Raw genomic sequence first — 15,996 nt, 5'->3', positions numbered from 1 at the left:
TCTCTAAGAATAAACTGTTATACTTGGCCAACACTGCAATATGGACAAGAAATGGGTAAGCACTATTGTGACTTCTTTGTTCTATGATGTCAACGGTGGGCAGTCAAGCTGACTGTTTAGTCTTGATTCATTTGTTATAGTTGAAGAAATAGAATTGTAAGAATTCTTAAGGTAATTTAGTTTTTCTTTGTATCATAGACATGCTTTAGCCAAATCTGTTTTCTGGTCCCGTTTTGGTTTGCATTTATGAAAAATGGAAGAAAAAGTTATGAAAGAAAGTTACTATGTTGAATTTCTCCAGATGTATATTTTAATGATGGTAATTTGTAGTGCCGTGTCAGAGTGTCTGTGAAGATATTATGATAAGGATCTACAATGATGCTAAGCTATGGAGAGCTACAGCATATTGCTCTAAAATAGAAGAGGGTGGAAGAGTGCTGGGGACAGCTTCTGGACAGGGATGCCATGGCTGCTGCCCCCACAGCAGACTATCCTTTCATGCACAAGACAGAGCGGCTCAACATTCCATCATGGATGATAAAGGGGCTCACAAGACCCCTACCACTCACAGCACAGCTACTAGAAGTTAATGGTTGTTGTGGGAGAGGGGGTTAAGCTCCTCAGTGGTGTAGCAGTAAATAATTCCCCACTCATGTTATTAAAAGCATTCCTAATTTAACTCAAAAGAACACACACACACACACACACATGAAATCAGGGAGATTAACTGAAAAGAAAAAGTGTTTTAAGGGGGTGGAGAGATGGCTTAATGATTAAGGTGCCTTCCTTCGAAACCTACGGACCCAGGCTCGATTCCCCAGTACCCACGTTAGCCAGATACACAAGGTGGCACATGTGTCTAGAGTTCATTAACAGTGTCTAGAGGCCCCGGAGTGCCCAATTTCTCTCTCACTCTTTCTCTGTGTCCCTTCTTTCTCTCAAAAAAGTATTTTTTAAACAACAAGAAAAAGGTGTTTTAACAGGGGGTGGGGGTACAGAGGCTAGTAAGGAGATAATTTCATAAAAATATGTTATGTACATGTCTGAAACTGTCAAAAACAAAATTAAATAAATGTAAGTAGATGAATTAATTAATTGAAACATAAAAAATAGAAGGTAGTAAAATTCAAGACACCTTAAGCATGGTCTATATTTCAGGGAATAGTGTCAGAAAAATTTTGTCAGAAAAAAAAAAAGTCCTATACTTTATTCTGAGGTATTCCAATTGTTATTTTAAAGTTAGCTGCTCTTAATCTATATTGACATGATAATAATCAATTATCAGATCAACCTATGTGGTATCACTTATTGGACATTCCACATCTATAAATTCTCAACAAAGACTGGGAGGAAACAACTATCTCAAGTCACAGAGTAAAGAAAATAGTTTAATTAACTCACCTAGGCCACAGCCCGACTCCTCAAACCTATCTTACTCCACACCACCACCTTGTCTCAACAGCACAGACTTCCCTTCATCCTGTTTTTTAATGCATGAACATGGTGTACTGACTGGGAAAAGAGACAATGATCAACATTGTATTTTTTTTTTCCCCGTTTTTTTGAAATAAGGTCTCACTCTGGCCCAGGCTGACCTGGAATTCTCTATATAGTCTCAGGATGGTCTCAAACCCAATGGCAATCCTCCTACCTCTACCTCCCAAGTGCTAGGGATTAAAGGCGTGTACCACCACGCCCGGTGATCAACATTATATTTTTTTTGTTTGTTTTAAGACAAGATCTTCCTATGTAGTCCAAGCTAACCTGGATCTTATGATCCTCCTGCCTCAGCCTCTTGTCTGCATGGATCACAGGTAAGCACCATGCTACTATACTCAGCATTGTCATTATTTGTGATGGTGACTTCTAGATGACCAGTGGATCTTTCCGGTCATGATGTGCAAACCATTTTGGGGAACCTGTGAAATCTTCTTCTGAATACTTGGCCTCCATGAAATCATCAGGAATACGGATTAAGATCCTGAGGGTCATGAGGTTATACCTCATTTGAGAAGTCAGGCTGTGAAATTCACTGGGTACAGTAGGCAAACTAGCACACAATAATTTGCAGAAATTAAGTAAATGTTTAATTTCTATTAAAAATTTAAAGAACTGTGGTGATTATAATGCAACAGTTTGGGGCTGGAGAGATTGCGCAATGGTTAGAACACTTGCTTGCAAAGCTTAAGCAACCTGGATTGATTCCCCAGTACACATATAAAGCCAGATGCACAAAGGGTCACAGGTATCTAGAGTTCATTTGCAGAAGCTGGAGGCCCTGGCATGCCCATTTTTTGTCTCTCTTCTTGCAAATAAATAAAAATATTTTTAAATGCCATAGTAAAAATAGTGGATATTTTAATAACAGCAAACCATAAAATAGAATTTTATTTGAAGTAGGAAGGTGCCATGAAAATGATAATGAGGTTCTGGATGCAAGGATAGTATTGATGGTATAGGTTCCCTCCACAAATGTTAGGAACTCATTTTTTTGCCCTAACTACCTTCCTCATTATTACAAAATTAGGAGGATTTGTAGCAAAAATCCTTATATAAATATTCCTTATATAAAATACATCATTATGCAAATGTAAAGCCAGGCATGGTGGTGCATGCCTTTAATCCCAGTACTCGGGAGGCAGAGGTAGTAGGATTGCCGTGAGATCGAGGCCACCCTGAGACTGTGATTGTCTATGTCACAGGGCTATATTGCAAACACTCTTCACATGAAGTCTAGAAAGAAAAAAAAAAATGTTTGCCTTAACCATGGAAACCATGAAATATTAATAATCCTAACTGTGTCATATTTAAATGATCATTAAAACACACACACTCTCTCTTGATGCTTTACATTCTAACCAAACCTTGACTAAACATAATTTAAGCTTTTAAATAATCTGTTGTTTTTCTATGCAATTATTACATGTTCATTGTTTTCTAAATATTACAGGTTATTTACAAAGCTAAATCAAAATTCCATTACCCCAGAATATATCATTCTTTAAACTTATTTGTAAGAAAACAACTCCATTGTAAATGAACATTGTAAATTTCTATCTAATCATTACCAAATACACACATTTTTTCAGGTGTCATAAATACTACACATTCTGTTAACTTTCTGTAACTCTTGAGTTGCTATGGAATTCATAGTAATTTAAAAAGGTGACAGTGAATAAATGAACAATATCTTACACAGAATATTATGTAAATACAAAACTAAAATATTTATCATCAAGGAAGCAGAAACATTGTCTTTGTAGTTATCATACTTTCTCACATAGTTTGTTTAAACTTAGTTAATAAATCTTTTCATTTTAGCTTTGCTAAGCTAGATAAGTTTAATGCTTTGTACTTCATCTGGGACACCACAATGTGGTGCAGACATTTTTGATTTTACTTCTTGTATATGACTGGAAAAAGACAAGTATTTTGGCAGTGTGAAAGTCTGTTTTAAATATTTATATTTGTATCTCAGAACCCAGCATGAGTTATAGATATAGATCTCAAAATATGTTGAATTTCATTTTATCTGATAAAATGTCTCAGGCATACCCAAGTTTTCTCTGAAGCCCTTTATATACAAGTTTAATCAGCTAAAGTTTACTTTTTGAAAGCCAAATTTAACTAAAATCTAATATACTCAGTTCCATCACACCAGCATGAATGCTAAATTATATTGCCAATCTGGAAGTTTAAAATAAATCTGTGATCAATATAAAATGAGCTCTTTATTTTTCATACTGTGATTTGAATAGACTTGTGCTGAAATTTCAAATGAACTACTACTGCCACCAAGTGTTAGAATTCCAACACCGAGATTACAAAGCATTTTTTTTAACCTCCAGTGTCTATGATAACCTATGCCATCATACAGCATTTAGCAGAATTTTAAAATGGCAACGACGTCATTAAAATTGTCTAAACGAAGTCAGTGTCTGGAAAGAGCATACTTTGGACCTGTTTTACTGGATTCATTCCATACAGGTGGCAAACAAACTATAAGGTGACTACCTATGTTGCTTGTTTTTTGGTGTCTATGGTTTTGTTCCCCGCTACCATCTTCACTCCTCCATTGTGTCCTGGAGAAATGTAGATCTTGGTTCTAACGACCAGAGTAAGGCAGATACAGACAGAATGAATGTCATGCCCATCATTACGGTAGGAAGAACTTGTCAGAAAGAACTACACTCTTTGCTGGCTTGGTGAAGTGAGAAGCCAGCTTCAAGAAACTCAGTAGGAAACTGAGTAGGAAATAACACTGCCCTTTAAGTCTTACAGTTGATCCTAAAGTTCTGAAAAATGGTTTCTTAAATGCAGACAGAAAACAGGCCGGATCCTCACTAAGAGACTCACAAGAAAATGAATCCCTCCCATAACATGAATCATGTTGAAAGTGGATTTTTCCAAAATGAGCAGCCAGAAAACAACCCTTACCAGTCAACTCCTTCATTACAGCTAGAGGAGATCCTGAGCAGAGAGGTGGACTACACTATGCCTGGACCATTAACACTTGGAATAGTATACATGATTAACACATGTGGCTTTAAGCATATAAGTTTGGGATAATTCGTCATATACTAGCAGAAAATGAAAAAAAAAATATGTAACAACATGGAAATGTGTTTTATTTTAAAATTTTATTCAGAATTATTCATGTCCAGTAACTAAAGAATATAAGTCAAGTAAAAATGTTTCTTTGAAAAATCTTCTGTTGTAATTCTGTCTGTTATAATTAACCTATTGTGAAAGTCAATCACTTTGGGTGCTTTACAGGTGCATAAAAATATATTATAATCTCAGTTTCATAAAGAAAAGCCTAAAACTCCTGCCATAATTTGATCTACTACATGTGGCCAAGGAGCTGGGAAGATGGTTCAGGGGACAGATACTTGTTCTGCAAGCATAACATCCAGATTTTAGACTTTTAGCACTGCATTCAAAGCTGGAAGCAAAGTGGAACATTTATCTACAATTCCAGTGTGCCTATAGCAATGAGAGGTAGAACCAAAAATCCTTAAGCTTTTAGGTTAGCCACACTGGTCATCCCAGGGTCAAATCAAGAAAGGTCAAAAAAAGTTAGAAAGCAATGATCAACACTTTGAGGTTGCTCTCTGACCTCTACACATGAGCTTTGGCACAATGCTCTCCAATGTACACACACATATGTATATACATTAAAAAAAAAAAAGGAAATGTAGGGCAAGACTCATGCACACAATGAAGATAAGAGAAAAGACTACTCAGACACAAATAAGCTGATAAGAACAGAAAATCTACTACTATTTGTATAAAAGTCATATCAAGTGGTCAAAACTGACATCCTTACATTTTTGTAAATAAGTCACTCATCTTTTTGAAGCAAAAAAGAAAACGATGCAAATGCACTACAGTAATATGGCCCACTTATAAAACTCTTAATGAAGACCCACATTGCATGGCATGTGTGGTTGTTTGATTCAGGTGTCCCACATAAACTTAAGTGTTATGAATGCTAGGTTCCCAGCTGATGGAGATCTGGGGATTAATGTGTCCTGGAGGCAGCATGTTATTGGGAGCTGGATTATGGGTATTATAGCCAATTTCCACTTACCGGTATTTGGCACACTCTCCAATTACTGTTGCCCACATTATGTTGGCCAGAGGGTGATATCTACCCTCTACTCACGCCATTGTTGTCCCTGCCATAGTGGAGCTTCCCCTTGAGTCTATATGCCAAAATTCCACCCCCCAGCACCCCCCAAAAGCTGCTCTAGGTTGGGTGATTTCTGCCAGCAATGCAAACCTGACTGCAACAGTAAAGTACCGAGGAGTGGTGTCATTTGCTGCTAGACACCTGAATGTGTGGCTTTGGCCTTTTGAAGCTGATTTTCAAGTGGAATGTGGAAACACTGAAAACAATGGCCCAAGAGATGCCTTGCAGTTCTGTAAGTACAGCTTGATGGACTATTCTGATCAGAGTTGAAAGGTGAAAGTTGAAAGTTCTTACTGAATGCAGTAAGAACTATGGACTATGAGATTTGGCTTGTGAGGGTTAAAGAAACAAGCTTTGCTTGGACTGGGCTAGAAGCGCTTGTGTGAGTCTTGCTGTCATGCCTATGACCTGAGAACTTGATTGCTGCTTTGCATAGAAATGGACTGGTGTGAGTAGAGGAATATGGCACAGAAATGAAATTTGAGTTGAAACTTCTGCTTGTTCATCTGCAATTATGTGAGAGATTACAACCTTTGAGACTGGGCCAGCTGAACTGCACTGGGGCAACAGCAAGTAAACTCTTTTTTAAGGGGCCTGAATGCTCAAGGGGTGTCCTGCCCTTTACAGTCTGCTTTATTCTACCCCGAATTAACAAATTGGTAGCCGACATGTTTATTATGGAGCATAAGAAATGCAGGGAAGAGATGATCATTGAATTTTCAACATGGTCTTGTGTTTTGGAAATGGCCATAGGCAGGCAGTGTGAAGCAGATTTGATGAATGCCTGCATGGAGACTCCATGGAACCATAAGGATGAACCATGGAACAGTGGAGAACTATGAGATGTTTGCTAAGAAGAGCTACTGACCACACATGAAGTTTTCTAGGACTGTAAGTACCCTAGATGGAGGTGTGGAAGTGGAATGCCAGAGACTTGTTGCTGGCTGGAATTTTCATATTTGAAGATTTGTCACTGACTAGAGTTGTTTGACTTGGAACTACAGAGTTTGATGTTTGCCGTTTAAATGTTGCATAGGTTGACTATTTCTTTGCTATGCCCAGTGCCATCTTTTGGAGTGTGTTTATTCTGTGTCATTATGGATTTTGAAGGGACTTTTTGGTATTATGGCTCAGTTAAAAGACCTTGAACTGTCAGGCACTGCTGGGCACAGGCTGGAGTCTTCAGGAGATAGGTCTGAGCTGCCAGGCACGGCTAAGGATTCCCAGACTACAGGAGGCCACTCTCTCTCCAAGCCCTGCACACCTGAACTTAGGCTTTGCCCATAGTCTTCTGACCTTTAGCCAGTTGCCTAGGAAACTTCTTATCAGCCAGCAGCCTTCACACAGCCCATCCCCCTGTGACCCTCTTCCTGCCACTATGTAGAGCACCTGACTCCCTATGTGCTGGAATGAATGTCCCTTGCTAGTGTTTGGCACACTCTTCTGTTGCTATTTTCCACTTTATGTTGGCCAGGGGGTGATGTCCACCCTCTGCTCATGCCATCGTTTTCCCCTACCATCAGGGAGCTTCCCCTTGAGTCTGTAAACCAAAATAAATTCTTTTGTACCCCAAAATCTGATCTTAGTTGGGTGATTTCTGCCAGCAATGTAAATCTGACTGCAACAGCATGTGTGTCCTTAGAGACATAGATGTTCATGATCATGATGCTATGTTGAGTTCATGTGTGCTGTAGGTTTGCTTCAGGGAGGACATTCTCAGAAAGCCACAGTGCAAGTGAAAATGAATGAAGACTGTGGAGTTTGTGGCCCTCCAGGCAATGATATATCCTGACTCAAGGATACCCATACTGTTCTGTTTTCAGACACTATGGACACAGGCCCTTGCAAAGCTTTAGGGAATGAACACCTTTTGTTCTTCTGGTGTTTACTGATATTCATTCCCACCATTTTATTAACTACAGAAAAGCAATAGAGGGGAAATATATATTCTGGAGTAGTTTTCTCCATGATCAAGGCAGGGGATGCTAGGTTAATGTTTCTACAAAGTAGTCCAGGCAGGAGCATAGCATGGTGAGTGAAGGGTTAATTAAACACTAAGCAAGTGGGGCAAGCTGGCCATGGTGAAGGCATCCTACCAAAACCCATTCAGCTGCATCTGAACCATTGTAGCCTCAAACTTGGGAGTGGTTTTTGCAGTCATTCTCTGGTGTTTATTCAACGAAGATCAGTCTATTGCCATACACAATTGGTTTTGTTTGCATTTCATGCCACTCCAGTTGGTTCTGGTCCCAATTAAGATCTAATAATTTATGATAAAACCCTAGGACAGTGTTTTAAGGGGTCCCTGAGCCGCCTAGCCTTTCTGCTGGGGTGACCTTCCTCGTCCCTCAGCCCACCAGATTGCGTGGGACTAGCTGCTCTGTTGTGGAGACTGATGGGCCTCTGGCCAGGACGACCCCTTGGTGAGCATCAGAAATCCCTTGTAGAGTTATGAAGCCCCTGACAGCCCTCTTTAGGGTAGTCCACGTGGCTGCGCTTTCCCCCAACTCTCATCCTAACCCTTTTCATACTAGATCCTAACAAAAGCTCTAGTGTCCTCTTACAATAGAGGCTAAATAGCTACCAGTACGGATGTGAAGCCTCCGGCTTTTGCAGACTTTGCCTTTATAAGCAGTGCAAGACCCATTCTAGGATTTTGTTGACGTTTTGGGAAAGTTCAGTTTTTAGTCATTCACCTATACTTACCTCTACCTTCCTATCCTCCAACCTCCAACACAGAGATGCCTTTCACATTTCACTCTACCTTGCATCCAACACCCTCCTCCCAGATGCCAAGGTATAAAGCTCCAGGCAGTCTACAGGCACCCTACAGGTGCCATCTTCCTAGACCCCAGGGGTATTCCAGCATTCAAGCCTCCAGCTCTTACCCTCCCACAGGGTAGGGATTGGGGACACCTTTTCCCCACACTTGGGATCTCTGTTGTGGCTCCAGTTTGTTCTGGGTAACAGCCCACTACTGGAATTGAGCCTCCATTCTGGCTCTACTTTTCTGCCAAGTGATGATATGCTATCAGAATTGAGCTCATACCTTACATGTCTACAAAATCCACAAAATGAGCTCCAAGCTGTCCATCCCTAACTCACTTGGGATGCCTACAAGCCTACTTACAGGCCCTGGAATTAACGGACCTCTCAGCCAAAGTTTTAATCCAGTTCTCAACTCTGGTCTGGGCTTCAACATCTTTAATAACAAGGAGAATGAGGCAAAGTGAAAGAAGAATAAGGAAATGAGGACTAAATACTAACATTTGGCCTCTATCCTCCACAGCTGTGAGGCCTCAGGCCTATCACCCTGTAACAGGCATCATGCTCAGGAGAAACCACCTGGTATCTGCTTCCAATAAAATCAGCCTGGACACTGGGTGAAGACCTCCCCTAATCCCAGGCCCCCTACAGAAGCTTTTTCCACCTGAGGACAATGGGGACACTAGAAATGGGAATGTTCTCAGGGACATCATGGCATCTCTTCAGGATGTCCCTCCCTGAATCCCACTTCCTTCTTACAGTTGGCACAATATTTGGGAATCCCAACTTGTCCATCAAACCTAGGGTGATTGGGACAGTGGCTGGGTACTAAGTTTCCTTTGTCCTGGGTGCTGGAGCATCCTTCTCTCTTCTTACTTCCTGGAAGGGACCAACAGTAAGGTTTAAGTAACATCATGGTCATGGGAATCTCAGGTATTCCTTCCAACCCTAGAACTATACCTCCCTTCTTAAGCCAGTGTGGAACCAGGCTTCACCCACTCTTTTCTTGGTCATGCCCACATGTCCTATCACTTCTTTCCATAGAGACATCATGTCAAAACTGAAGGCTTCTGTTCACATTCCTGCATTCACACAACAACCATGCTCTACCTTCAAGAGAACACAGATGAGGCCTCCTCTGGTACACAACCTGTCCTTCTTCCTCCTACTGCTGCCATTAACTCCTCAGTCTAGGATACTGAATGGCCCCAAATTGCTCAATGCCATGAGCCAGTATGTGTTGCCCTAAAAATCCCTTATTTCTATATAAACCAAGTCCAATACTCCTAAGCCTCAATCACCCAGCTGGAACTTAAACTCATCATTAGCTGCCTCCTAAAGGCTCAACTCTTAACACCAGTTAATTCCCCTCACAACTTCCCCATCCTCAGAGTTAAAAACCCTTATGGAAACGTCTGATTAGTCCAGGACCTTAGAAAAATAAATGAGGCAACTAAACCCACCTACCCAGGTGTCTCCAACCCTTGCATCCTTCTTTCCTCCATCCCACCTACTGCAACCAACTTTACCATCCCAGATCTCAATGATGCTTTCTTTACAATCCCTCTCCACTCAGACTCACAACCCCTTTGTTTTCACCTGGGAGGACCCAGACACCTTCTAGACCATCCTCCACAAGGTTTTATAGATAGCCTCCACTACTTGGTCAAGACCGTCAATGGGACCACTTGTCCTTAAATCTCTATCCCAGTCACCTCTTACGGTAAGTAGATGACCTCCTCTTATGCAGCCCCTCCCAAGAAGTCTTTCTCACTCACATCTTGGAACTCAATGTCTTGCCTTCCTGAGGATACCAGGTGTATAAGGATAAAGCCCAAATCTGACAATTGTAACTCACCTGGGTCTCTCACACAAGACCTGAGCTATTTCCCCAGAATGGATAGAAACCCTCTTAAACTGGCCTATGCCTACCACCAAGAGGAAACTCCCATCATTATTAGGCCTCTTTGACTTCCATATATGGATACCAACTTTTCTCTCTTTGCCCAGCCTCTCTACAAAGGCCCCTTGAGGAGCTCCTCCTCTCCTCTTCCACATTATGCACTCCTATTAGAACCTTGAAATGAGTTTTTGCTGTGGCCTCCTCTCTAAGGTTACCAGACTTCTCTAAACCCCTTTTCCTCTTCCTTCACACAAACCAATGCCAAGCTTAAACACTCCTTGGCCAGTGAGCAGGAGATACCTATGCCCCTGTAGCATTTTTATCCAAACAGCTGGACCTAGTCACCAAAGGATGGCCCCCTTGTGTACAGGTACTAGAAGCTGCCACTTTATTTAAATTACAGTTGCCAGAAGCCGAGGAAACCTCTTTACATAGCCCTTTAACGTTTACTCTCACAGCCCTTTTGAAATCTCCTCAGCCACCAAGACTCTATGACCCTGTCCCATTCTCAACTCAAACTTATCTTTGCAGCCTTGCCCAACTCTCAGTCCAGCCCCCTACCTCCTGCCTCCATTCACACAACATCCCAAGCTCTCTTACACTCATGTTCTGAGATATTAGATCTCTCTGTCAGTCCTTTTACACATATTACCAACCATCCTCTCCCTGAACCTAACACCCCAGATTGGTTTATAGATGGCAGCTCCATAAAATTACCTCCTTATGCCTCAAGCTATGTTATTACTCAGGGCCACTTAGCTCTCCTAAGACTTAAAATCTCACTGAGGCCAAACCCTTGACCCCATGAGCCACTTTTCAACAGGCTGAATTAACAGCCCTCACTTTAGCTTTAACCCTAGCTAAGAACCTTTCTATTAACATATATACAGACTCAAAGTGTGCTTATAACATCATCCACTCCAATATTCTAATTTAGAGAGAAAGAGGCTTTCTTCCCCAAAAGGTGCTCAAATCATTAATTCCCTTGTCATCTCAAACCCACTTGACTCCACTTACCTCCCTTCCAGAGCAGCAATGACCACTGTTGAGGCCATCAAAGGGAGATGTCCACTGTTGAGGCCATCGAAGAGAGAAAAATGGTATGATTCTTTCTAAAAACTATTCTGATAAATTGGCCTGTGAAATAGCTTTAGCCCGTCCAGAACTTCACCTTCTCTTTTTCTTTTAGCCTACCAAGCTCCAGCCACCCTCCCTCAAGAAATTTTGTCATGCCTACATTCCTTATTTCATCCTTCTAATCAGACTTCACTTTCTTTAATTTAATTTAATATATTTATATGAGAGAGAAAGAGGGACAGAAAGAGAGAGAGAGATGGAGGGAATGGGCATGCTAGAGGCTCCAGCCACTGCAAACAAAGTCCAGATGCATGTGCCACCTTGTACATCTGGCTTACATGGGTCCTGGGAAATAGAACCTGGGTCCTCAGGCTTTTTTGGCAAGTGCTTTAACTGCTAAAGCATCTCTTCAGCCCTCTACTTTATTTTAAAAAAATGCCACCACCCTCTAGCACTCAAATAGACAGATTCTTTAAGATCTGCAAACTCATGATATCTGCAAAAGACACATGCCAATTCCAGCATATCACCACCCTACTTCCCCAGCCATCAAATGCAGGGCCTCTTACTAGCCACAGATTGGCAAGTAGATTTCAGCCACATGCCTCCAGTCAGGAGATATGAATACCTTTTAGTACTCATAGACGCTGATTGAGGATGGGGAGAGTCCTTTCCCACCACTAACCAAAGAGCTAACACCATAGCTCAAGTGCTAACCACAGAGATTATCCCCAGATTTGACCTGATATCCCCAATACCATCAGACAATGGTCCTGAATTTGTATCCTCCATTTTCCAAAACATGACGGAATATATAAAAAAATTCCCTGGAAATTTCGTATTCCCTATCACCCCCAACCCCCCAGCAAGGCTAAAAGAGCCAACTGAATGGTGAAGGACACCCTCACAGAGCTAACCTCAGAGTAAACGTGGGACTATGCTTATTATTGCATCAGTACAGGGTCCAGTGTGTTTGCATATGCTACATCACCTCCTTTAAAAGTCCCAGCGAAGTCACCTATGATAATGATGCCTGTGCAGATGATGGACACTTGAGGGTGCCTGTGCAATGTGATTCCACAAAACGCCTTATGGAATCCCCTTCATGACTCAGGTGTTTCCCACACCCCTTCCCCACCATAAGCTTGTGTCCTGAGTTGTTGATCCCCAGCGGATGGTAATTTGGGAACTGGAATGTTGTTGGAGGGGTGTGTTTGTGTGTGTATTTGGGTGGGGGGGGCAGGCTTATGGGTGTTATAGCAAGATTCCCTTTGCCAGTGTTTGGCACACTTTCCTGCTGATGTTGTGTATTTGTTGTCCAGGAAGGGATGTTGAGCCTCTGCTCTGCTCAGGCCATGGTTTTCTGGCATCATAGAGCTTCTCTTCTGGTCTATAAGCCAAAATAAACCCTTTCCTTCCACAAGCTGCTTTTGGGTGGGGTCTTCGTGCTGGTAACACAAAGCTAACTGCAACAGACACTGCATGATAAGGTGAAAAGCCAGAGGCTTAGAGCTGACTAAGGCGAGGTGAAGGAGAACGACACTGATTTAAGGGAAACCCAGTGTGCTTAGCTATAATATTTAAAGTCAGAGAAGGGACAAGAGCAAAGACATAATCAAAATATTCCTACCCTAAAGCCCATGCTATTCTCCCTGAAATAATGTTTAATTAAGAGGTATGTGTGTAGAATATTGCCGTTAGTATAGTACTTTCCCATAGATGTTTTATTACTTATCACAAAGAGTACATTTCAGCAATGTCTTTAAGAAGCGAACACTGGTCAAACAGGCTGAGGCTTAAAGTCTGTACCTGGAAGCCGTCAACTCCACAAGCTTGGACAGAAACACCTGTCGTTTTCATCATCGGTGGGACTCGGTGGCAGCTCTCTGGGTACTAGGCATTAGCATTATGTGGTCAGGAAGCACACATGGCACATGTTGTGCTTATGTTTTCTGTATGATGAACTTGACACATGAAGTTAGAAGACTAGGCTAAGGTACGGCTTGAGCCCTAGACTTTGTGGTCTAGGGACTTCTCTTTACCTCTGCCCACTCCCCCCCCCACCAACTACACAGTATAAGTTTTATACCCAAATTACGTGCCTTATGATACAAATGTTCCAAGTAAACCATGTTGCCATGGCTGGCAGCACAAACCCAACCTCGCCCCCTCCCCCCTAAGACTACGTCACAATCCCCCTCAAGAACGTTCACAGGGCATCTAAGAACCCCACCTCAACCCTCATTGGCTGTCGTCCTTGGCAGCCAAGGACGCAGTGTGCACGCGGGGGGCCCCCAGCAGGTATTTAAGGGCTGCCACCGCCTGCTGCCCTTCAGTCCAGTCTGGACGGCCACGGCACAGCACCCTGGTCGAGAGGGATCAGCGAGGTACCCGCCAACCCCTGCCTCCCCCGGGCCCTCCCCAAGCCCCTCTCCTCCACCAACGCGGGTGTGTGAGTGGGCCCAGGGACCGGCTCTCAACTGCGCATCACCCACCACCACCACCTTTCTCCCCGCCATCCCTATCCAGCCTCAGTGCTACCCGAGCCAGCTGGACAAGTCAACCAGGGTGCCAAGGACCAGGAGGCAAAGGAGAAGGCCAGGGGCCCGCTGGAGAGGAAGGCGCCCCCTATCACGCCCCACAGTCGCCAGCCCTGAAGACGTCCCCGCTGTCACCTCGGAGGCGCAGCTCTCTGAACCATGACCCAGACCCTCAACCGGAGGGAGGACCCGCTCAATCTGGGCGGTGGCGGCTGGGCGGCCTCCATCCCCTCGCGCACCTGGTCGTCCTTCCATCGACGGCGCGGGGGCGCTCCCATGTACAAGGGCCGCTACCGCCACGGCGCCAAGGCCGAGCATGAGGCCTGCAGGAAACAGGCCAAGCAAAAGCACTGCCCGGGCCCTTGGTGGCCACCACCGTGCCAGCCCTACTGGCCAGGGTACCCCAGCTGGGGACCCTGCGCAGGGCCCTGGCGCCCTCCTGCCATGGCATTCCAGAGTCCCCTGTGTCTGGCCGAAGTGATCCGGGCCTACGGGCTGCAGCCACTCTGCCTGTGCTGCTGCCCCTGCTGGAGCGGCCACTGGAGCCCCGGCTGGGCCGCGCCCCCGGCCAGAAAGAAGCGCTGGGGCTTCCGGGGCCGCGGGCTGCGCCGCCAGCCTCGCCACTCGGTGCCCAGGAACCCGCCCATCGACCTGAGCAAGCTGCTGCGGCCCGTCAATCTGTACGGCTGGCGGGCTCCGGGCATGAGGGCCCCGCGCAACACCACGCAGTTCATCATGAACCAGATCTACGAGGACATGCGCAAGCAGGAGAAGATGGAGCGCCAGCAGGAGGCGCTGCGCGCGCAGCAGGTGCAGGCGGCCTACACCGCCGCCCCGGGCCACGGCGCGCCCCCTGGCGGCCTGGTGGAGGACTGGGAGTTGCAGGAATCCCTGTACGGCTACATCCAGGACCCGGCTCTGGCTCTGAGCCCCATGCCCGTGGAGCCGGACCCGTCTCCCACCCCGCCGCGGGCGGAGCAAGAGGAGAAGCCGGGCGTTCAGCGGCTGCGAGACGAGGAGCTCTATGATGAGAAGCTGGAAGAGAGTGAGGAGGAGGAAGAGGAGGACAAAGATGGAGAGACAGAGGACGAGGATGTGGATGAGGAGGAAGCGGGAGAGGCCCAGCATGGGGAGGAGGGAGAAGAAGGCCAAGAAGCTGAGGCGGTGTTGGAAGAGGGGATGGAGGAGGAAGATCAGATGGAGGAAGACAGTTTTTTGCCCCTGGGGATGCCCTTATCAATCCTAGTAGGAGAGGAAGACGATGGAGAAAATTTTTTGAACTTTAATTATTTAAGCTCCGAACAGATGATTCCCAAAGTACCCGAGGAAGATCAGTTTACGGTTCCGGACATTGACCAGTAGACATCAGGAAGGGAAGTGAGAAATAAAACGGAACCGATTCGAGGCTAACATGGATTAGCAACTTATTAAAAAAATAAAAACATTCAAAGTGAGTTCAATGAATAAACATGTCAATGTAAACACCTCCTTTGGCCATTATAAAATATTTAAACACTGGTGTGTTTGCGCATGACTAAGGGTGGGGGCTGGGGAGCTTTCGAATATATTTTGTTGGAAATGATTAAAGGCCAGATATTTTATTACTACAGTTTGAATATTTTCATTTGCTGTTTCCCTTCCCTTACATAGAGAGCTTTTTCTTTAAAAAAAAAAAATTGTAACAATGCTTTAAAAACCTCCAAATTTACACCACCTATTGTACTTAATGAACTTGGTATCAACACATATTTGATAGTTACATGTTTAAGATGCACATACATACAGTGGTTATTGATTGCTGACCAGTGCTCTTACAGCTGAAGGCATTGACCACTTGTAGAATTTTCCCGCCTTCCGAGTTCATTTTTGAGGGCTGTATTTTGGTGAGCTATATGCAGTCTGTCATGGCGTTGCTCATTTATATTCCTTGTTCCACAGTTACCCCTATGGATTTCCTCAGAAGAGCATGAGGTTGCTCCTGTGGAATTGGTTGTCTGCCATGGCCTCAGCAATCC

The 15,996-nt window shown here is 44.0% G+C and overlaps 1 protein-coding gene across 1 annotated transcript; it reads left to right on the top strand.

Moving 5' to 3' along the window:
* Window positions 1-14,140: 14,140 nt before the first annotated feature.
* On the top strand, window positions 14,141-15,343 carry Ccer1 (coiled-coil glutamate rich protein 1). The gene has a single exon (XM_004650540.2). The coding sequence runs from the start codon at window positions 14,141-14,143 to the stop codon at window positions 15,341-15,343; it is 1,203 nt and encodes a 400-aa protein (XP_004650597.1).
* Window positions 15,344-15,996: the final 653 nt, after the last annotated feature.

Source organism: Jaculus jaculus, chromosome 6 (genome assembly GCF_020740685.1).
Source record: "Jaculus jaculus isolate mJacJac1 chromosome 6, mJacJac1.mat.Y.cur, whole genome shotgun sequence".
In the NCBI taxonomy this organism is placed as follows: Eukaryota; Metazoa; Chordata; class Mammalia; order Rodentia; family Dipodidae; genus Jaculus; species Jaculus jaculus.
This window is presented reverse-complemented; position numbering and strand designations above follow the sequence as displayed.

Bases quoted from the DNA above. Each gene is read 5' to 3' on its own strand.
- Ccer1 (XM_004650540.2), top strand. From the start codon at position 14,141: ATGACCCAGACCCTCAACCGGAGGGAGGACCCGCTCAATCTGGGCGGT.